Below are 23,341 nucleotides of genomic sequence, written 5' to 3'. Positions count from 1 at the left end.
AGTAATATTCACTATAAGCAGAGGAGAAAGTACTGTTGCTCTAAATTACAGTGGTGGAGAGCTTGTATGGTTACCCAGCGATCTATCACTGTCACACAGAGGGGGAGAGGGGGGACGAGGGGGGAGAGGGAGCAGACAGGCGCCAGGCGCAGCAGGATCAAAGCAGGAACATACCTCGGGGAGAGAAACAGTTAACTCCATTTAACCAATTGTCCTACAGACAGACAGTCAGTGTGCTGCTGCAGGCCCAACAGCAGTTCCCATAAGAGCGAGGGAGAGAATAAAAACCCTCTCACATATTGGGTTTCACTGAAAATGATTTGACTTGATTTGAAGAGCTGCAGAACAAGGCCAATTTGGACGGGCCTCTTCAATGGGCCCTTTACTGTCTCTCAAAGGGATTACACACAAAGAACACAATGAGCTGAAATATGGCCATGGACAATTTGATTACAGGCCACAAGAAAGAAATTTACAGTGATAATAACTCTTTGGGAATAAAAAAAAAAAAAAAAAAGACTGGTGTAAATCGTGGCCTTTTAATGAAGCACAGTGATAAACTATCAACACGTTGTCAAGTACAACTTTCAAAACAAGGCAACAAGTAACATCATTGTACAGTTTTTGTAGCTCAACATGCCAATGCACAAAAAGTGCGATTTTTGTGATGATTATTAAATTAAGTTTAGAGTCCATGAATAGGATGAATGTGAAAACACAAATCCTTTATCACACCGTAAATGTAAAAACTTGGGAACGATGTAAATGAAAGCTGCAGAAAACACAGAGCAACATGTAAGTAAAAGATCCAAGAACTAAATTTTTTTTTTTTTTTTTTTTTAAAGGTGGAGGATAATGCTTGATTCTTTTATTAAAACACAGATTTTTAAAACTGAAATCGTGGTAATTGTGGAGACAAATTACAACCACAAAAAAAGACAATATGATTAAGATTATGATGCTGAAAAATCACAACATGAGTTCAAAGATATTGAAAATTGACTCTGAAATGACAAAGTGGTGGAAGATGGGATTTTTCTGTCATACTTTTTTTTACCTTATTTTAATTACTCAAAAACTGCAAAACACATTTCATTTCAATTTTTGATGGGAGCCCAAAGTATCATTCATCAATGACCAAGTGAGTGTATTCTTCCAAACTTAATTCAGTTTGAATATATTGAGTGTTAAATGTATCTTGTGCAAATGTGACAACCATTGTGGTTTCAGTTGGGAAAATAAAAACCTAATAATAACATTAAGAATTTTGACACACTTACTACAAGTTAAGAACAACTAAATGAAAAATATATGTTCAAAATCCTCAAATTAAATAGTAAATATTAATCAAACAGTAACAATCTCAGCAACTAACTACAAAGCCAGGCTATAAAAAAAACATCAGAAATGACCAGATACATTTCAAAGAGTTGGGTATTTATCTTTTTACATGAAAAACAGTAAAAAAAAAAAAAAACTCTCACCTTAAGGTCCAGTGTCTTTCTGCTGAACTATTGGTAAAGGTTATTTCTGACCCCAAATTTGAAGATTTCACTACCGATGGTTTATAACACTGCCACCTCGTGGAGAATATATAATGAACGTGACAACCAATCTCACTTTACCTTATTCCCAAAAGTTCCACTTGTTGATAGAAACAAATGTATAGGTGCAGCTTTAAAGTTTATCAGTAAACGGTTTTTGGCGCGAGTTGGAGCTGTAGGGTTCATTAAATACACTATGACTCTGTGCTCCGGATCCGATGAGAAGTTTACATCAAGTAAAATAAAACATAAAGTGAAAACTCACAGTCGTCTCTAGCCTATCAGAAACCGCTCCAGCCGAGTCACGTGGAATCAGCTATGATAGGGAGGTGGCAGCACGAGACTCCAGACGCTTTACTGAAGGAGACGCGAGCCCGTGCGTAAAAAAAACAAAAACCTGACGTTGACCACGCAGCTGCGCAGCACAGGAGGAACCCCGGTGATAACACTGATTTCCACGAGTGGCGTCCCCAACAACACAAACAGTCAGGGTGACAGCGGCGGGGAAGTGGGTTGTATGGCACCTCAGTCGTGCGTCATGAATCCTGCGCAAGGATCACCGCGATCAGCTTCTCCCGGGGAGACCTCACCGGAGGACGCGGCAGCTGGTGGCGCTGAAACCGAGGAGCTGGACCTGTCACCTGTGAGACGACGTAAAGCCAAAAGCTCAGATCTGCCGTTCAGTGTCGAGTCCATCATATCAGACAGGACGCCGTGCAGAAGCCGCTTCTCCCCCGAGCCGCCGGGCTCAGGCTGCGTCCAGGCGGAGGTCACCGACTGTGCGTCACCGGGAGGACTGTGTCGCTCCAAAACGGAGGATCTCGCAGACAAGGAGACGAGCACCTGGTTTCAAACTCCGTATGCTTCTCCTACGAGTAAGTGACTATCGCCTTTTCATTTGTTTAAGTCGGCATATATTTAAATATGTAGTAAAAAAAAAAAGAGAGAGAGAGACTCTCCAAAGGCTAAAGCGCAAACTATTATCTTGTGCACTGTTTATGATTTTATTTTTCTTGTTAGGGTTATTTTTGACAAGAAGAAACTGATGTACAATTATCTTCAATTGTATTTATTTTAAGTATTTGTATTAATTTTGTTTTACTTTGTACGTCCATAAAATGATGTGCCTTCATCTAAGCGTCTGAAACTTATCTCTTATTTTTTTTTCAGTTTAATTGACAGACATAGTTTAGAAATGACAGCAACAACAACAAAATAAATAAATAAATCAGTATTACAGCCTCTTGTTCTCGCTCCATCTTACGTGCAGGACTCCCCAGCCCGCCTCCGTGCAACCTGCGGAAACACAAGAACAACAGAAAGCCCAGGACTCCCTTCACCACCTCCCAGCTGCTGTCTCTGGAGAGGAAGTTCCGGCAGAAACAGTACCTCTCCATCGCGGAGAGAGCGGAGTTCTCCAACTCGCTCAGCCTCACAGAGACTCAGGTGAAGATCTGGTTCCAGAACCGCCGGGCCAAGGCCAAGAGACTGCAGGAGGCCGAGCTGGAGAAGCTCAAGCTGGCCGCGAAGCCTCTGCTCCCGGCCTTCGCCTTCCCCTTCCCCCTGAGCGCGCCCATGGGCGCTCCGGCCCTGTACGGGACCCTGAACGGACCGCGGCCCGCCTTACCTGTCCCAGGACTATTCAGCGGACCATACGGGATGTACTACTTGTCTTAACTCTCACTAACTTGAAGAGGCTTCGTTTGGGAGAGCTGTTCTGTTCTTTTCTTCTTTTTTTTTTAAAAGCCTTCATACAGCAAATAACCAACACCGTTAAATTGATTACGTTTCAAATTAAATACCTTTTTTTTTTTATTCTAGTGGAAAATGTTACAATATTAATATTTTAAGCAAGTATTTCCAACCGAAAAAGTTCAAGAAAAATATATATTCAGTCCAGTCTTTTTTAGTCCCCTTCACGTTATTTGAGCAATAATTAAAATTTCACAATGTATTTCTTATCAAAGTTATTTTTACAGTGCTTTCAGAAAACCCCCCTTTAAAAAAAATAAAAATAAAAAATGAAGCTCAATTTTGATTAAATGTATGTACGTGTGTACCACCGTGCGTTTTTCTGTACGAGCATTGGTCATTTGATAAACATTGCAGCCCAAGTGATTTTATCATCCCGAGAAAAGACTGACTTTTTTAAAGTCCTAATAGCTTATAGAGCTGAGAGCAATAACTAAAAAACCAACCACTGAAGAGTTGCTCGTGTGATTTCTTATTTTTTGCCTATTTGCCTTTGGAAATTACCTTCAACATCCTCAACATTTATGGGTTTAGTATTTGTGTATTCACCAGATTTCGTGCGTACAGGGTGATTTCCAGCAAGTATTTTCTCCAAAGCTCAAATTAGCTTCTTCCTCTGTGCCACAGTGTTCCATTGTTATCCAAAAACTATTAAAAACACATCAGAGGCGCACAGTTCTCAGCAATATGTCGCATCGCTACTAAAAAAAAAAAAAAATGGGAGCACACTAGTTTATATAGAAGCCGCTTCACAAATGACACATTGTCGGACTCAACTTCCCAGAGGCCGAAAACAGTTCCGTTTTTCATCATTTTATTTTTTAATGGGATTTGTAGACTATACAAAAATATAGAAATATGTCATTTAGTATCCATTGAACAAAACTTCTGACTGCAAATTTAACAAAAGGACACTGATCAATTAAGAAACATTATAGAACACATTTATGATGTGTGGAATTATATTTCAACAATTAGTCAATCGATTAAAAAAAAAAGCACAAAACATACTAGTACAAACACAAATATGCTAAATATATCAAATTTATAAAAGTGAACTTATATTTACAATGTGTATGAGAACACATCCACATTTTCAGACAGTAAAGGGCTCATTGGTGCATTTTAATTATCAAGAAGTTTGTCAAAAACGAGTGAAGCAAACCAACAAACAAAACGCGTATATTTTCCTAGGAATTTACTGATTTAAACACAGATTACATTTCGCTTTACTGTTGTCGTTACCTCCGAAGGATGTTTTTGCACAGATGTCAGCAGCTCTCAAACCATCCAGCTTCTTTCTTAAATGTAAATAAAAGTCCTCAACTATTTTTGCAAACACTCAAAAGTGCTAAACATGACTGATGGAGCTCACATCAGTCATTGGTGTACAGTGTATTTTATATTTTACGAGTGAAGATGTGTTTTTGTACAATTATTAAAGTCTATTATGTAAATGCTGACCGCTCGTCTTGTTCATGTCTTTTAACTATTCTTTGTGTCTTCTCCAGCACATCTTTCATCATTTGGACGTAGAAAAACCTTCCTTGAATAAAAAGAACCGTTCCTCATATTGAGATAACTTTGCCCCAAAAAAACAAAGTGGGATTATTGTAATGAATATTGACAGGCATCACTTTTTCCCCTGCAAAACAACTTTTATTTGAATTTAAGAACAGATATAAGACGGTGAAAGTGGTGGATATTAATACTGATCAGAGTTCAGTTGTGTTGCTTCATTTCCTCCGACCCCGGCGTCCTCTGAAGCCGCGTACAGAGCCGTGACCAAAGCACACTGACTGGGGGACCCTGAGTGAAATGAACATGGCGGATCAGTCCTATACCTCGAGTTGTTTGCATATTAGAGCTCAACCTAAACTCACAAATCTTTCCATTTGGTTGAATTTTTACTTTTAAAACTTACCTTAAGAAGAGCAGCTTGTCATTTAGTGACAATAATGTCTTATGTAATGAGGAGCTAAGAGCATTTTTATAATTATGAGGAGGTAGTACCATTGTATTATGGGATTAAAAAGTGACATTTCTAAAGTGACCTTTAAAACATATTAAAAGCTACTGCCTCAGTTTATGGGGGGGGGGGGGGTTCCCAGTAGATGCATTCAAACACCAACCTGTAGGAGTATTGAGGTTTTGATGGTTGTGGAGTGGCGTTGGTATGCTCCACGTCCTGAGCCGCAGCAGGAACTTCTTTTCCAGACACCTGCATCTCCATGGACTCCTCCTCATCGGGATGGTCCGATGGCGCGTTACACAAAACCTCACACACACCCTCAGACTCACAGACGTCGTCTACCGCCTTTATATCTGTGTCCTTTTGTGGGTGTCTCTTCGCCACCCTGGTTTTACAGACAGGGACGATATTAAAAGCTCAATTTAGATTTGATCAGGAGAATATGATGACCAAACATGTATTTTACTATTTGCAAGGTAAAAGAAATATACAGATTACATTTTTTTTTTTTTTTTTAAAGCTGTGTTCAAGGAAAAAAAGTTGTTGGTGTTTAATGATGACTTTATGGAAACCTTTAAACATGACATTACAAGCAAAACATTACTTGTAAGTGTGGAAAATGTATTTAAATGCATAAATCCTCTTAAAACAATTCAAGCGTATCCACGCTGGAGATTCATAAAGACGTATGGTGCCATCTAGTGGACAAAATAGAAAGCAAAATCTTACCTTTTGTCCTTCTTGGGTTTATCAAATCTGAAGTCTGGAGGATACTTGTGGATTGTTATTAAATGGTCTTTCCTGAGTTTACTAGTCCTGAACTTCTGTTCGCAGCCCTCCACCAAACACTGGTACTAAAAATAAAAATAAAAAAATAAAAAAAAACAAGCAGGAGGAGTCAGAGGGAAATAAATCGACATGGAACTCTTCAGCACACCAGCTTGTTGTTTATGGTTGAAGAAGGTGAAACGAGACCGTTTTTTTTCATGACAGACTCACCATATCTTGCTTCAGTGAGAGGATGGTGAAAAGGGAATCGTGCCACTCCTGAATGTGGACGTCGAGGAGGCGGGCACTGGGCAGGGAGCGGCGGCAGGAGCAGCACACGTGTCTGTGGAGGGAGTTGTAGTGGTGCTCGTACTCCTCCAACGTGGTGACTGCCGCGCTGCAGCCGGAGACGTGACAGGCGAACTCCGACACACTGAGGCGAGACACACGACAGAGGTGAACGAGAAGGAAGGCGCAGTCGGAAAGGGAACATCTGCACCGGTACGAACGTCATGTGACTTACACTAAACTTTTGTAGTTTGTTTAAACTGCAGCTCATCAGTTGACTCCTTAAATAATTCATTTCTCACATCAATTGTATTTGCAAGTTCAATTTTAACTCCCAGTTGAAAACAATCAGAACATTTTGGAATTCCAAGTAGAATTTAAACTTTTAAAGTTTAAATATATTCAAACACTTCCAAGTTGTTCTTGTGGGTTTGGGTGCTTGTTATGCGTCTCAATCTGAGGTTTTATGTTTCTTTCAAGCATTTTTGTACAAATTACAAGTATTTTAAAGACCATTTAGTATTTCCCTTGTTCCCTTGTATCTCTGCAACTGACAAGCACTTGTGTTTTGAAGTTACTACGTTTTAATTGATGATAATATGCATGCACCCATTTCTTCTTTGGGACATATTTCACTATTAATGTCTTTTTTTTTGGAGTGGCTGGATCTCCTTTGGTGGAGTGAGTCTTCTCAATTGAAACGTTTCTGGTTCGATCCCCCATAAGTCAAAGTGTCCTTGAGCAAGGCATTAAACCCCAAACTGCTCCCAGTGGATGCACTGAGTACCGTGTATGGCCGCCGCCTCCAATGGTGTGTGGATGTGACCAACAAGTCCTTTGGAGCTGTGAAACAGTGGAAGCCTGCTTTTAACGTGAAATACACGTGTGTCTCTTAAGAATATTTTCTAGTGAGCATGGGATGGGTTTTGTACCTTTCTTCTTTCACTAGTGTCTCTTGGTGCTGCTGTGTCCGTTTGTGATTATTTGTTTCTCTTCATTTTCTTTTATTTCGCTTGATTTGTGAGTCTCTGTGATAGTCTGTGTGTCCTTCTCGATATGTTATGTCTCGTAAGTTCAATTTAATTCTGTTATATTTCAGTCAAGGTACTTTTCCAGTTTTAGTTTTATTATTTCCCCCTTTTGGTAGTTTTAGATTTTTCCAGTTTTTTTTTTTTTTTTTTTATTATTGTCTTTGGGATACGTTTTACAGCAGTTTTACAAACCTTATTGATGCAGGTTGTCTACTGGGTGCCTTGTTTATTTATATCTTTGGGTGTTCAGGGTAGATGTATTTAGTATCTTGGTAGTAACACGTGAAACTTCCTCCATCAGACCCTCTCGTGTCTCACCTGGCCGCTGGCGTGTCTCGAGCCTCGCAGATGTACAGGTCCTGCAGGTACATGTGTCTCGTGACGTCTCCATCCTGTGGACGGCAGTCACGTGCAACGTTAACGCGGTCGCAGGCGAGTCGGTGGGTTTCATGTCGCGACGGTTACCTCGAAAAGCTCGTGGTCTTTGTGCAGGTGGATGAGCTGCGGGCTGAAGCTGAACGGGTTTCCCTCCTCAGGCTCCCGCTGCTCTCCAGCTCCTGTCGGACTCAACGTTTGGCTGAATTCAGGCTGCAACATACTTTCTGGGGAGGCTTCGTCCCGCTGTCACGTTACCGTCTGTTATTGAGTTGAAAATGGCGCTGATTGATGACGCAACAACACTTAAACCGTGCTGTGCCGCCCCCTACTGGGTCAAGATGGTAACGTGGGAAATGTTTATCAGTTTTAATAACTTTTCAACAAAGGACTTTAAGTATGAATTATAGTGTGCACCCCCCTCACAGATTAATACGAATTGGCTCTTTGGACTACAGTAAAACAAAGTCAATTGTATCATTTTGAGGTTTTTCAACCATCCATTTCTTTGAGGAAAAACAACAAAATGAACATCTTACTGTTCCTGAATATTTATCACTTCATTAACCATACCATAAGAGTTTGATTTCGAAAGCATTTTCACACAATCATGGTTAAAACTAATTGCTATGTGAGGAGTATAATTTAAAGCACAAGATATAAATCAAAATAAGGAATAAAGCTATGAAATACAACTGAACCACAAATAAAAACACAAAAAACCAATGAAAGACAAAAACAAACAAATAAATGAAAACTAATCAAATCAGATCTATGTCTCGTGCTGCATCAAAAGCAAGTTAGTTAAAGTAGGTATTATGATGAGTTTTAAAAAAGGACAAATAAGAGGCTTGTCTGATATGTAAAAGAAGATTAATTAATTTCAGTAGTACCACATCTGTGTCTGTGGCATTTGGCAGACATATGTCTCTGCCAAATGCCTAAAAAAACTGACTGCTTTTAAAGACCTAAAAGCAACAATTCTGATAGATTTGTGTGAATCACAAAGCACTGCTTCAAATAGTTTTCTTTTCTTTTCGTCTTTATAACGTGTGAGTTAATGTTATTTAACCACAAAAATTGATAGAACGTTCTCTGGATATGGTTTGAAAATTATACTTAATGTAATCAAACTAAATTTGTTTTGTGAGCAAGATTCTTCTACTTATTGTTTCTGTTGTGAAACAAAGAAATCACGTTTACAAACCTGGAAAAATGTCCACAATTTATAGTTGAATTTGCTCCATGATTTGTCCTTACACACTCCCCAGCAATTCTGCCATTTGATCGTTAGATGGCGACAAATGTCACAATAAATTGAACCGTGCTCAACTGAAATATGGAAATATCAGATAATGGGTTTAATCTAATTGTCTGAAAAAAAATGAAGAATAAAGTTCGTTTAAAAAAAAAAATCAATTTCAAGCACAAATACGTCAGATGGTGAAAGATTTACGAACGAACCTATTATCTTTCTCAATAAAGTACAAAATGAAAATTTAATCGTGTCGAAACGCTATTACAAATAAAGTTCTGTTTTACTCAACCAACTGAAACAATTATTGCGAATCTTTTTTACGATCAACTGCTCAACTTTATTGCAGGCTTATTCTGTGACTCATGTGATTTCTTTTCAGCCTCAATCGGTGATTTCTCAGGATATGACACCGCAGAGAGGGGCGGAGAGCTGAAGAGTCTCATTATTTCCCTCAGACTGCCAAGCACACAATGGCAAGAGTGCATCCGACACAGCAACATGCAACAATCTGGATATTTTATATGGATACTCTTCTCCTCATGGGGTAGGGAGAAACATCTTTCATTCGTTCTTTCTTTCTTTCTTTCTTTCTTTCTTTCTTTCTTTCTTTCTTTCTTTCTTTCTTTGTCATCCTCATAAGTTATACGTGTGATACTTGCAGGAGTAATTGCTGGCAGCGCGCGGACTCTACCTCATGTAATCAAGTACCAAACAGTGACACCCCAGAAGCTGAAAGACTCGTCCCTTATTAATGATGCCACGTCTCAGTCGGTAACTCACTCTGCTGGACTACTGTATCTCTAAAATAAGTTATACCTTTCTGGGGGGAAAATAAATGCATCAAGTATTGTTCTACTCTCACCCCCTCTCTTGCTCTCTCACTTTCTCTCTCTCTCTCTTGTGTGTGTGTGTGTGTGTGTGTGTGTGTGTGTGTGTGTGTGTGTGTGTGTGTGTGTGTGTGTGTGTGTGTGTGTGTGTGTGTGTGTGTGTGTGTGTGTGTGTGTGTGTGTCTGTGTCTGTGTGTCTGTGTGAATAGAAATACCCTGATGTACTCCGGTATTCTATAACCATTGCTGCGCAAAACTACACTCTGCACCTGGAAAAGAACAAGTGAGAAAACATGGATTTTTTTTCTTCTTTTTTTGTATCACTGTGTTAGTGTGCACACTCTGCTCTTCTTTTCTTTTGGTCTGTCAATATTATTGACTTAAAAACTTTTTTTCAGAGGTCTCGTTGGAGAAAACTTTTCTGTGACACACTATTCGGACCAGGGTACCCCGGTAACAACGACTCCAGATCTTGGGGTATGTATCTTTCCATTCTGTCCTTTGAATAAATCATGACAAACATTCTGAAGGTACATCCATGTTATGATTGAAGTCAGAGTGAATTTTGTGTTAGTGTGTTCAGTATCGTATGCTATAAATACATTGCACTTGTTTATTTGTGATGAACTAATCACAAATTAATAATCTCATTTTAAATTCTAAAGATGTGAGAAAGTTGTGTATTGTGTGATAACTGCATTCCAATATCTGTTAAAGTTTTGTACATTTTTAAACTCTTATGGACTTCTTATGTATTTTTCTTTGATGTATTTTGTAGGTTTGTTTAATACCGGGATGACGTTTTTACTTCCACTTCAAAATTGCAGCTCTAAACAAAAAGTGTGCTTTATAATGTAAATCTTTAATGAAGAAAACATGTTGGTATACAGTCAGAAATATTTCCACTAATATAGAGTTTACAAGCTGTTTAACATTGTAACTCATCTTATTTTTATAACAATTCTCTTCGAGGGATTGTACTGCAAAAACTTTACTGCATAGGTGTGAATGAAGATGATATCTTTTGTTAAGTGACAGTTTCATTTCCTGTGTCAGGTCTCTTGTAGTTTTGATATGGCTGATAAGATATTTTTGTTGCCATTCAAGAGTCACATTTAAAGGTCACAGTTCAGATATAAATGCATGTGTTTCGTAGATTGGAAATCTTCAGTATTGGGTTTGGCTTGAACTTGATACGTTGTCATATGCATAGCAGCTGTGATAGCATTGGTACATTTACATCATCCCTCAGAACCACAGCGATTTTCATCATCTTCACTTAAGTTCTGACATCTCGTGCAGCACATTCCAGTAATGTGCTTATTTCAAAATAGCATATGACATCAAACAATTTAGGTTTCTCAACCACCAAGTTCCTCATTCGAGTCAGTGACAAACACACAGGAAATCGTGAGTCTTTGTGGAAGAGGAATTGACATATATGGTTAATATATTTTAGCCATATTTTTCAGATGCACGCTGCAAGGAATCTGTGTGTACAGCAAAAAAAATGTTTCCTGGAATTCGGTCACAGTCTCTTCATTTGTGTATTCAAGTGCTACAGAGACTGAGGAAGTCTGAATCTCTCCCTTGATTCTGTTACAAATGACGCATGTCCCTCCAGGTTCACTGTTACTACCACGGACACATTGTGGGAGTAGAAGACTCCTCTGCCAGCATTGGACTGTGTTCAGGAATCAAGTGAGTAATGCTAACTCCAATTGTTCTTTCTTTTTTTCCTTTTTTAAATAAGGATTATATATTTCTGTACAAGACCTAAATGTAATTATATCTATCAAGATATGGATCTTGACGTCTCCTGCTGGGACTTATGACCAGCATGACAAATCCAAAGAGGAGATCAGGCCTTCAGCATTCATGTACTCTTAATGCAACATTTAAAAATGTATAACTCACCGATGCACAATTAAGACTGTCTGCACAATGTTGATGAGGTGAAAATTACAGAGTAAATAAGTAAAAGGTTTTATTTTATTTAATCTTCAATATGCTGCAGAAGAACAGTTTTCCTCTAGCCCTTTTAATTTTTTTTATTCTTTTTTTTTGCTGCAGAGGGTTTGTACGTCTCCAGGATGAAACATACCTGGTTGAGCCGCTTCCCGGTACTGAGGCAGGACAGAATGACTCCAGGCAGAACTCTGACGATCACAGTGATGGGGGTCCTCATGCTGTTTACAACTACAAACACCTGAGGAGGAAGAGGAGCTCCTGTTCCCATGGAAACACGACTACTTTCTATGATCATGGAGCTCGTCCATCTGGACTGTTCCAGCTTGGCAGCCTGGTAAAGACACACAACATGGACACATACTGGGTTCGAAACTCACAGCTGAGATATTTGGCCGGAGAATGCTCACATTTGATGTGCATTCTTGTGCACATTATAGTGCAATGAAAACTAATTCAGAAGGATTGGACAATGAGCTACGGCTTAGATACCACCATTCAACAATATCAATTATTATTTATGATATATGATAGTTATACATCTTTTTGTTACCTTAATTATTGTAATCAACATTAGGTTCTAACAAAAGAAAATACAAAAACCACAAACATTTAATGTTGTTTATTTGTTTTCTGCTTGTTTGAATAACAGAAAAGCAGAGCTCAGACCAAAGATCATGCAGGAAAACCAAGAACTGTGGAGCTGATTGTGGTCGTTGACAACACAGAGGTGCGATTCCCTACTTTCCTACCAGTCAACTGCATCTTTTGCGGCAAATGCAGATCAAGAGTGTTGATTCACATCAAGAAGCGAAATGGTGTTGAGCTGCTGGTGTCAACACTAACTTCGATACTCAATTCTTACAGTACAAGAAGTTTGGCAGTAAGAAGGCAATAGAGGCCAGAGCACTTGAAATAGCAAACCACGTGGACAAGGTAGGTCTATTTAAAATTTTCAGATCTGCTACATTTTTGCTTTTACATTTCACTTTCACTTTGAATCTAATGGAAGAAACACATCCCAGTGCTTTGTTCTGTACTGACTGGACCCGGACCAATAAAAGGAATGAGAAGTTCTTTCACTGTGAAAATCTAACTTTAACTGTGAATCTTCACACCTTAGCTGAAGATTTTCACACATATCCCACAATCCTCTTTGTATGCTCTGGTTGAGTAGGATTAATATGAATGCGTGATCAGACAGCACTAGACCCAACAGTGTTTTCCTGTAACTGAACTATACGTTCTGGGACTTGCAGTACTGCCTGTTTGACACATTCACAAACAGACTTCATTAACAAATTATGAATTAGCATAACATTCTGACACAACTGCCATTTACCGCATGGTGCTGAAATGCTGCTCTGTTTCAGTTGTATCGCCCAGTGGGAGTCCGCGTGATGCTGGTTGGTCTGGACATTTGGTCGTACAAAGATCAGATAGTGGTCAGCACTAATCCTGAACACACCCTCAGTCGATTCCTGCAGTGGCGTCAGAGAAACCTGCTCCCAAACAGGAAACACGACAATGCACAGTTCATAACGTAAGATAATTTAACTTCCGAATAGAATGACTGATCAAAGACACACAATATTTTCAAAGGCTCAGCTATTCAATCATTGCATTCAGGTGTTCCAATCACTTCCATGGCCACAGGGGTATAAAATCAAGCCCCCGTGCATGCAGACTATTTCTAGAAACATTTTTGAAAGAATGGCTCAGTCTCAGGAGCTCAGGAAATTCTATGATGGTACAGTAATAGGATTCCAACTTTGTAATAAATCCAGCTGTGAAATTTCCAAACAATCCGCTGTTAATAGTAGGAGAACAAAATTGAAGGGATTGACAACCACAGCAACTCAACCACAAAGTTGTAGGCCATGAATAATCACAGAGCGTGGTCAGCGGAGGCTGAGGCACATAGTCCGTAGAGGTCTGTAGCTATTGACTCTGCAGAAAGTTGGAGACCTCTACAGACTATGTGCCTCAACTTTCTGCAGAGTCAATAGCTACAGACCTCTAAACCTCTTGTGATCTCCAGATTAGCTGAAGAACAGTGGGCAGAGAGCTTCATGCAATAATTGTCCATGGTCCATTTTGGATAACTTTATGCTCCCAACTTTGTGGGAAGAGTTTGGAGATGACCCCTTTCTGATCCAACCTATCTGTGCACCAGTGCACAACGCAAGGTCCACATAGACATGGATGAGAACATTTGGTGCTCAAGAACTTAACTGTCCTGACCTGAACCCAAAAGAACACCTTTGGGATGAATTAAGAGTGGAGACTGTGAGTCAGGCCTTCTCGTCCCACATCAATGTGTGACCTCACAATTGCTCTTCGGGAAGAATTTTCAAAAATTCCCATTAATACTTCTAAATCTTGTGTCAAGCCTTCCCAGAAGAGCTGAAGCTGTTATAATTGACAATGGTGGACAGACATAGGATTGTTTCCTGTGGTTTAAGGAGGTGGTGTCACTCAAGTTCATATGTGTGTGAGGGCAGGCAAAGTGTGTGCATGTAATATGTGAGAGCTTGTATCAAAATAATTTTCCTCTTCTACATTCAGAGGTGTGGATTTTGATGGTCCCACTGTTGGATTAGCAAACACCAACGCAATGTGCACCTCTAACTCTGGAGCAGTCAATGAGGTAATGACAGTTTACTAACCTGGATAACATTTCTAAGTAAGGATACATTTGTTAGAAGACAAGGGAAGACTTCTTCTTTCTGTTGAAAATGTATTTTTAATGTAATCCACTGTTTTCTATTCTGCTCACAGGACCATAACACGAACTCAATAGGTGTGGCGTCTACTATTGCACATGAGATGGGTCACAACCTGGGTTTGTCCCATGATACTGAATACTGCACGTGTGGCTCTTTCACCTCAAAGAAAGGCTGCATCATGGCAGAGAGCGTTGGGTGAGCTGACCCCTCTTTTGTTGTTTGCATGCCAACTGCCTCAAATCAACAACCCCTACATATAAAAGCTCATATTTTCTTGCTATTTCTTCCTCCAGCATCGTCTATCCAGAGCTTTTCAGCAGCTGCAGTCAGCAGCAGCTCAGCAGGTTCTTGGAGGAGATCAACCCTGCCTGTCTCCTGGATGCCCCCTCCACCGATCGCATTTACGGAGGGCCGGTGTGTGGAAACGCCTTTCTGGAACCTGGGGAGGAGTGTGACTGTGGCACAGTGGAGGTTTGTGCTTTAAACGGATGCATTACGTGGAATGACATAAGAGCACACGGTGAGCAAATTTGTGAAAATCTGTGGGTGCCTTGCAGGAATGCAAGAATGCCTGCTGCAATGCCACCACCTGCAAACTGAATACAGGCGCTCAGTGTGCAGAGGGGGAGTGCTGCCACAACTGCCAAGTAAGTGTGACTTCCTCTCTCGATCAGTGAAGTCACGCTGATATGAATTATTCTACCGTATCGGCCCGGCTGTGCCGTCTGGCTGGTTGTGCGTGAGTGTATGTATTTTAGTAGTCGGTACATCACCATCTGTGTTTCTCTTCGCTCTGCAGCTGAAAGCGACAGGCAGTGTCTGCCGACCAAAAGCAAGCGACTGTGACCTGGCAGACTATTGCACTGGCTTCTCTGCCGCCTGTCCGACTGACGCCTACACTCAGAACGGCCTGCCATGCAACCGTGGAAAAGGATACTGCTTCAATGGACAGTGTCCCTCACGAGAAGAACACTGCAAAAGACTTTGGGGACCTGGTAAAAGAGCAGTACATTTTCTTTGACTTGCATGTGCGCTGACTTCGATGCATCAGGACACATTAAGTCATTTTCTTTGTCGTAATTCCTTCAGATGCTGAGGTTGGTGCGGATGCTTGTTTCTACCAGCATGGAAAGTGCAGAAAATCCCTGTTTGGCCTGAGATGTTCCAGCCGGTACGTTTTTACAGGCCAAAGCGGCACTATTAGAGCCTGTCAAAATAGTAGGACACTTGAATTGCTGACTTGTGGGTTTTGATGACAGAGATCAATCCTGTGGGACGTTATTCTGCTCCGGAGGATGGGAGTTCCCGGTGACATCCAGAAAATCATTTTACAAAATAGGAAATGGAGACATATGCAATGAGGCAAATATGAACCCTGAAGACAACTACCCTGCAGATCTGGGCATGATACCTACTGGCACCAAGTGTGGAAACAACATGGTAAGAATAATGTTGTTGATCGTTTGCTTTGACAGAAATCCACGGGGTGCAGAGTTGTGATGAGTGCTCCTGTTTTCATCTGTTGTTCAGGTTTGCTATAATCAACGGTGTCAAGACATCAAAGCAGTTAAAGTCTATGGTACAAATGGTTGCTCTGCAAAGTGCAACAACCGTGGGGTGAGTAAATGCTCGATATCTCAACACTGAATAATACTGTGGAGCCATGACAAGATCACTGACTGTGAGTGTGATATCTGACAGGTGTGCAACCATGAAAATAAATGCCACTGTGATCCTGGCTGGGCTCCACCTTTCTGTGATGTACAGCTATCAGAACTGCCTCAAGGTATTGTACTTGCTGTCCTCTCATTTTCACTGATAGTCTGTGTATCTGCCTTTATATATGCTCGGGCTCTTAACAGCAGTGACGTACACATGACTGCTGTGGTCTGTCTCACACAAAGATTTACTACGAGCATTAGATTTCCCATGGACTTTAAAACAATCGTGCACTGTTCAAGCAGACACTGATTTCAAGGAATTCCCCTCTCTGTCTGTACACAAGCAGTAATGATGTTACGGTCAATTTTGTATCTTGGGCCAATGACGTGTTGAGTTACATGCTCATTTGTCATCATGAACAACAGATTGACATGATCTGTTTTGTATTTTTGTCTTTAGAGTCTGGCCTGGCTGTATTTACCGTGTCAGTGGTGGTGGGCATAGTTCTACTTTTTGTCCTGGTCATTGGGACTTTGATGTATTGCATTCAGAAAAGGCATCCGAAGAAGAGGTAAACGTTTGCTCACTTACCACTTACATTATAACACACTGTAAATAAAACATAACCATCTTGTCTGAGTGTGATTTGATTTCCTCTGTCTGCTTCCATTTAGATGCTTTCCATCTACCTCAGGACAGTTCAATCCATTGTTTCGGTCAAGCAGCACACGAGACAGCCCTCGTCTCAGGTCTGCACACATTAGCCAGCCAACGTTTTTGGCATCTTCAACCGCTCAAGCCTGTAAACCTCTATTCTCTGCTGCTATCAGACCACAAATGGGAGGGACGAGGCCCAGCAGAGCAGCTCCAGAGGTGAGCTTTGAGACAGCGCACGAGACAGCTGAAGTGTGGATGCTGAAGTTTCTCTGAGCCACGCACACAACTAAAGTGTGATTCTGAATTATAAACACCCTGTACTCAAATCAACAATATTTAGTTTGTACTTATCACTATTTTTTTTTTCCTATAGCCACCCAAGAAAGTGCCATTTGTACCTCAACCCTCAAAGATTCAACAGGTAATCTAATCTTCATTTATGTCCAGAGTCGAATGGAGCTTTATGTTTCTATGTAAAAAGGCCTTCATGTTTTACTTATGGACTCCCTTTCAGGTTGTAAGGCCATTCATGCAGCCACCATCTCTTTCAAGGAAGCCAATTTATACTGAGGTACATGGCGATTTTACTCATATTCTTTTTTTACTTTTTGACAGACGATATAATATCAATATCTTTTTCATCTACTCTTTGTTAGACGAAGCCACTACCTCCATCTCGACCACTGCCACCACTTTCAACTAAACCGGTAAATTACATTAAAGACCGCTTCATGTTAGTCTCATCTATTTCTATCCCAACTGTGATTTGTCTGAAATATGAATATCCTCTCCCAAAGATCATGAAGCCAAAGCCTCCGATGCCTCCAGTGAAGCCGAAGCCCTCTGGTATCCTGTCTTCACTGCCGCACACTCAGCTGGTAAGCGTTCAGACAGCAGCCGGAGTCGCCGCAGAAACATTCACAACAGTTGGCGTTCAGACATTTTGAATGTTATTCAAGGCATTCACATTTACAAAGACATCTGTGGTTTCTGGCTTCATCACAACATAGCAATGCAATGATCAAGCAGTGGCTCGCCGTCAGTAAGCTCATAAAAGTCTTACATCCACTGAGTGACTCGGACCTGAGATGGACAATAGCTGAAGCCATTAGAAGTTGCGCTGAGAAAAGCTCCTCCACAGTATGTGTACTAAGCAGTATTTGTTTTTTCCAGCTTGGAGGGAGAGCTGCCCTGATGCCCCCCGGCAGGCCGAGATGACAGAGGGAATAATTCACTCTGGGGTAAACACTCAGATCCTTTGACAGGTGGTGCTGATTTTGTCTGACCTCCATGGACCAAGAAGATCCTGAGGGGAAACTTGTGTCTGGTCTGAAGTGGAAACAAGGCCTACTGGAGGGCCAGCAGCGTTAAATGGTCAAGCTATCCTGCCACTCGTGGTCTTTGTGAGGATTGCCACTGTCTGCATCTTGCTTCAGAAGGCCTTCTGTGTTCTGTCGAAAACCTGAAGCCATGATCGCCTGCCTCAGCCTCTCTGCTTTTTGAACGACGTGTGGCTTTGCCGCCATGATAGCTTTTGAAGGGAAACGTCTGCCTTGATCCTGCAATATGTGAACACTTTATGAGGCGACTGCACTATCGATGCTGTAACTGATTTACGAACTGTTACTGTCGTTTCACGTTGTTTTTGGTACTGCCTTTTAAATACATATTATTGTTGAGGGACTTTTTTTTTTTTTTAATGACACCAACATTGGCACTTAACAATTTATTAAGTTAGGTCCTATTTCGAATCTTATTGAATTGTTTTGTACTAACCTGTTGCGTGTTTGTATGCTTGATTTTGTGGATCGGATTTATACATGCTGATTGTAAATGTTCAAGGGATTTTATAATGATTCTTCTATGCAGTTACGATCACAGTGAGAATTCTGCTTCGTTTTGTCCTGCAACCTTTGAGAATGTTCTTATTTATATAGATTTTCTTTTGATGTGATGCCGCTTTAATAAAGGTCGAACGAGCACAAACCGGTACTGTCCGTCTTTTTTACACGCCGACGCCATAATGACCGGGTTGCCATGACAACCACACTGGTCGCGCAGCAACGGCTCAAACAACTGGCAGCGCTGAGAAGCTAACGTGCGCGCTCGAGAAAAGAGTTTCTATCTTTACAAGTAGACGATTCCAGAGGAAATATTGTGCGTCTGCCTCTTGCTGCCGACTAGGTTTTTTTTTTTATGTAGTTTTTTTAGGGTTATTAAGACATCATGTGACGTCTACAACATTTGATCTCCTGTCATCGCCTCCATGAAGCGCCTCTTTCCTCCACTTTATATGATACAATTTTCGCCGTTTTTTTTTCTGTTAACAAACGTCATAACGATTCATTCCCGAACTTTCTGCACGTTTTGACGTGCTTTTTGTGTCTCAGCTGTGCGGGTAAAGTCAGGGGACAAAAAAAAAAAACCAGCAGAAAAATAATAAGAATAATAGTAAAATTGCCACTTTGAACCGAGTCAAACACAAGAAGGGAAAGTTGCTTCGAGAAAGATGGATCGAGAACTAAACGAAGAGGAGCTCCAGGATCTGTTCGCTTGGATTGATAAGATTCCTCTGTCCCGACCAAAGAGACACATCTCGAGAGATTTCAGCGACGGAGGTAGGAAACTACAGTCTGCATGCTGAAGGGAAGAGGAGGGTAAACAAACAAGCAGCCTCAGCAATATGAACTCTCCTGGATTTGTCACGCACTGTGCAACTGTTTATCTTGTTTATCAGCTCAAATGTCTGATTATTTTCTGACGGGCTCCTCCTGTGTCTCTCTGCACAGTCATGGCTGCTGAGGTGGTCAAATATTTCCTCCCGAAGCTTGTTGATCTGCACAACTATATTCCTGCAAACTCCACACAGCAGAAAGTCAGCAACTGGACCGTACTCAACAGGAAAGACAACACTTTGCTGCGTTCATCCAAATAGGACATCTTTCTGTGTGCAGATTGCATGCTCTCCCTCTGCATCTTCATATTTCCTCCAGCTACTCCCACTTTTGAAAACATGTCATTTTCAGTGAATTGGCGACGACTAAAAGTGAGCTAACATGTGCTTTTGTGTTTGCTCTGTGATGAAGCATGGACCAAGGTATTCAATGCTTTCACCTATAACCAGCTGGGACAAGGTCAAGACTTCAGAAACACTGAGATGAAGCCCAATGAACTTTCCTGAACAATTTCAACTTGAATAAATTCTCTTACAATTTCCTTGAATTTTGGAACATTAATATATGACCCATACAAGAAATTACCAAGGTTTTTGCTTTATGCATACATTACGAGGACAAATCTGGTATAGCCTATGTGCACTGCACGGCCAGCTACAAATTTGTGGGACTCCAATGTAAAACATTTGGTCCCGGTGGTGCTTGTCATCACCATCCATCATCAATCACTAAATCTGCCATGGTAAAGTGTGCTTATTTTCCATGAACAGAAAGGTGTTCTCCAAGCTGGACTTCAATGTGCCCGAAGTGACTGTCCGGAAGATTGTGTTGAGCACCGCTGGAGTGGTCGCGCCTGTACTGAGCAGTCTCAGGGAGAAGATCGAGAGGAAACTGGAGCACAACGGCGACAACCAACTGGTGGGTTCTGCTCACATACCACTCACAAAGCCTGATCTGGGGTCGAACACATCTTCATAGATAAGCATTGGATTCTGACCATTATTTTCTTTATGGTTTAGGAATTGGAATACAATGACACCGGGAAGCAGGAGAAAAACCTGAAAGGTAGTGTGGCTTATCTGTTTATTTCATTTAAAAAAAACAAATGAAATAAATCGTTCACTTACTGATTGCACTATATTTGACATTTGATCACATCACAGGAAGATGATTCCAATTTAGCTCAAATTAACAAAACCCTCCCTAAATATATTTAGAAAAACCAAAAACTGCTGAATTCCAATGAATGGCCGTGACTGTGTTTTGACCATACGTCATGTGCAGGATGCATCTTTGTGTTTTATAGAAAAAAATAGCTGACATGGTTAGTTTGTAACTGTGTTTGAAGCTATGGATCTTTTTTAGCCAGGGAGGGAAGTGGAGTGTCATTTTAGCCATTTTTTCAATGATGCTGTATCTGGTGGTGAGCTGAGAAATATCAAATCAGCATATCCGGCCTATACTGGGACATATTCTATGTCTTCAGGAAAAATGCTTTGTGACTGCTGTCACTGCTGATTTTGATGCTGAAACAACATTTTCTTTGTCTTTTCTCTTGCCACTTCTGCCTGCCTGCCCTGAAATCAGCACACATGCCCCCCGAAAAGCTCCAAAGATAGCAGTGACCTCACAGAGACACAAAGACACCTTCATCAGAAGGCAGCAGACAGAACTCGTTACAACACGATGGGAGTTTATCGGCGATATGTGCCTCCCCCGTTTCCCACACCTCATCTGTCCCTGAAACAACCCTGTGAAGCTGACCTCAGGCCTGCGCCTCCTCCCTCTCCTCTTTCCTCTTCCATCTACACCCCATCCCCTATTTGACACAGAGTTCAGGTCCTCATGTCAGTTCCCAACATCACCGCTGGCCTCAGCCCCACTGACTTAAAAAGTCAGACTTTCCTTCTTCTCTATCATCTTATCTTGCCTCCTTGTTTGCCCTTCTTTGTGTTTGTGATTTTTGCCGCTCTGCCGCCAACCCTTATCTGTTTACCTTTGTTTATCCCCCAATGTTTATCAGATGAATCATGCGGGCTTTTTGAGGACAGTGGAGTTTTTATGACATACTGTTATGTTTATTCTTGAAGGCGTTTTTTTTTTTATATGCGATTATTTGATTTTCCTCAGATATTAATCAGAAGGAAGCGATAATTCTGGCTCAGCTGGAGGAGATGAGGACACATGAAAAGAACAGACAGAAAATGAGGTATGAGCAAAACACTGATGCTGATTTACATCAAAGTAGGAGGGAGATAATGGACTGCTTTCTGCACTTTTTTCGGAAACTAATAAATGCTTTAATGCCAGACCATTATGTGTATATATGTAAACATCAATATAACATTAAGTCATTTGAAATGTTGAATGTCTATAGAGTTGAATAATGTAATGTGGGAACTATGAGGGTATGAGTCGGCTGAACTTTATTTGGGGAGTAGTTTGACCAGAGTGAAGAAATATGTGAAAGGGTGTGTACAATATTGAAAATGTATCCTTTTATTGTTCTGCTTCAGTGAACCACAGCACAAACTGAAGCTTTTCTCAGATACCGATCCTGCTTTCAAACAAATCCTACAGGAAAAAGAAGAAACTGTCAGAGTTCTGCAGGAGACTGTGGAGGTACACACACACACACACACATACACATGATTGCGGGAAACTATCTGCTGACTCGTACCACATCTGCACAAAAAAACAAAAAAACCTCAGTTTTCATATCCTGCAGTGAATAAACATGTGTCAACATTGTCATACATGGCACACCACCTGCAATGTGAAAGGTGAATGTGTGTGTGTGTGTGTGTGTGTGTGTGTGTGTGTGTGTGTGTGTGTGTGTGTGTGTGTGTGTGTGTGTGTGTGTGTGTGTGTGTGTGTGTGTGTGTGTGTGTGTGTGTGTGTGTGTGTGTGTGACACACATTAGTCATGCCCTGTGTCAGCAGTGGTCAGTGACTCACTATATGCTCAACAGATATAACGTGTTTTCTCTCTTTTCCATCTGTGGCCACATCTGCATGCTGTGAAGGGGAAAAAAAGCAGAATAATGACACAAACTTCTCTTTTAACCTAACTTGGAAATCTTTATCTGTGAAGTAATTTGCTGATTGAGACAGAAACCTGCTTGTGTTTGACTCTTTAAAATATAAACTCTGTATGTGTGTGTGTGTGTGTGTGTGTGTGTGTGTGTGTGTGTGTGTGTGTGTGTGTGTGTGTGTGTGTGTGTGTGTGTGTGTGTGTGTGTGTGTGTGTGTGCCTGCGTGCGTGCGTGCGTGTGTGTGCGTGTGTGTGCGTGTGTGTAGATCTTGCAGATGAAAGTGGGCAGGTTAGAGCATCTGGTTCACTTGAAGGACATGAGGATTGAAAATCTGACGCAGCATCTGGAAGCGCACAAAGCGAGAGGCAATGCATGCTGACACACCAATGAAAAAATGTAACGCACCCTCACACTCAGACAACTTACCAACCCTGTCTCTAACTCACTCACTCTGAGATAAATGCCCAGCCAACTAAAACACACAACTGTTTTAAGTCCTTAAGGGTTTTCTCGCTGTTTTATGGAAGTAAAGTTGATTTAAAGTTAATCCATCTTTTATGGTGAGCAGTGTAATAACTATCTGATGGCCTCATTTATAGGGTTTGTCCCTTGGATGGTTTGTAGGGCTTTTATGTGAAAAATATAACTTGATAAATATTAAGTTGCTCCTTTATGTATCTACACTGGGTTTTCTATGCAGCTTTGGCCCCATGTCATTAAATCATTTCACCATTTTGACTTCTTTAACCAGCTTAGAATTTTAAGCGAATCGAAATTGAATGGCTTCAACGTGATAAACGG

General features: G+C 40.9%; 4 protein-coding genes across 4 annotated transcripts; 3 read left to right on the top strand and 1 right to left on the bottom strand.

Annotated features, from left to right (window-relative positions):
• Positions 1 to 2,061: 2,061 nt before the first annotated feature.
• On the top strand, positions 2,062 to 4,720 carry msx3 (muscle segment homeobox 3; the record flags this gene model as incomplete). Its single annotated transcript, XM_080507982.1, has 2 exons — positions 2,062 to 2,419; positions 2,815 to 4,720. 2 exons carry the CDS (start codon positions 2,062 to 2,064, stop codon positions 3,219 to 3,221), a joined length of 765 nt encoding a protein of 254 aa, XP_080364108.1. The 3' UTR covers positions 3,222 to 4,720.
• Positions 4,721 to 4,889: 169 nt separating this feature from the next.
• Positions 4,890 to 7,952, bottom strand: znf511 (zinc finger protein 511; the record flags this gene model as incomplete). Its single annotated transcript, XM_080507420.1, has 6 exons — positions 4,890 to 5,105; positions 5,429 to 5,653; positions 5,998 to 6,122; positions 6,268 to 6,469; positions 7,674 to 7,747; positions 7,821 to 7,952. The coding sequence occupies 6 exons, from the start codon at positions 7,950 to 7,952 to the stop codon at positions 5,033 to 5,035; spliced, it is 831 nt and encodes a 276-aa protein (XP_080363546.1). The 3' UTR covers positions 4,890 to 5,032.
• Positions 7,953 to 9,412: 1,460 nt separating this feature from the next.
• On the top strand, positions 9,413 to 18,804 carry adam8a (ADAM metallopeptidase domain 8a). Its single transcript, XM_080507031.1, has 25 exons — positions 9,413 to 9,532; positions 9,650 to 9,759; positions 10,025 to 10,098; positions 10,214 to 10,292; positions 11,440 to 11,516; positions 11,889 to 12,120; positions 12,436 to 12,513; positions 12,651 to 12,719; positions 13,157 to 13,326; positions 14,352 to 14,433; positions 14,565 to 14,707; positions 14,806 to 14,983; positions 15,070 to 15,159; positions 15,312 to 15,507; positions 15,602 to 15,683; positions 15,772 to 15,952; positions 16,043 to 16,129; positions 16,214 to 16,298; positions 16,634 to 16,745; positions 16,849 to 17,047; positions 17,205 to 17,252; positions 17,346 to 17,402; positions 17,488 to 17,538; positions 17,629 to 17,709; positions 18,005 to 18,804. The coding sequence occupies exons 1-25, from the start codon at positions 9,487 to 9,489 to the stop codon at positions 18,047 to 18,049; spliced, it is 2,652 nt and encodes an 883-aa protein (XP_080363157.1). The 5' UTR covers positions 9,413 to 9,486; the 3' UTR covers positions 18,050 to 18,804.
• A 536-nt stretch (positions 18,805 to 19,340) lies between these two features.
• Positions 19,341 to 22,919, top strand: spef1 (sperm flagellar 1; the record flags this gene model as incomplete). The annotated part of the gene is made up of 7 exons (XM_080507419.1): positions 19,341 to 19,449; positions 19,621 to 19,721; positions 20,266 to 20,424; positions 20,526 to 20,571; positions 21,637 to 21,715; positions 22,023 to 22,128; positions 22,806 to 22,919. The coding sequence occupies 7 exons, from the start codon at positions 19,341 to 19,343 to the stop codon at positions 22,917 to 22,919; spliced, it is 714 nt and encodes a 237-aa protein (XP_080363545.1).
• Positions 22,920 to 23,341: the final 422 nt, after the last annotated feature.

This window comes from Blennius ocellaris (genome assembly GCF_963422515.1).
Source record: "Blennius ocellaris genome assembly, chromosome: 13".
Lineage (NCBI taxonomy): Eukaryota > Metazoa > Chordata > Actinopteri > Blenniiformes > Blenniidae > Blennius > Blennius ocellaris.
This window is presented reverse-complemented; position numbering and strand designations above follow the sequence as displayed.

What these genes read in the sequence shown, in the direction of transcription:
- adam8a (XM_080507031.1), top strand. Translation starts at nt 9,487, where the DNA reads ATGCAACAATCTGGATATTTTATATGGATACTCTTCTCCTCATGGG. An exon ending in AAAAGGCATCCGAAGAAGAG is followed by an intron (nt 16,746 to 16,848) that starts GTAAACGTTTGC and finishes GCTTCCATTTAG; the next exon opens with ATGCTTTCCATCTACCTCAG. An exon ending in GGAAGCCAATTTATACTGAG is followed by an intron (nt 17,403 to 17,487) that starts GTACATGGCGAT and finishes ACTCTTTGTTAG; the next exon opens with ACGAAGCCACTACCTCCATC.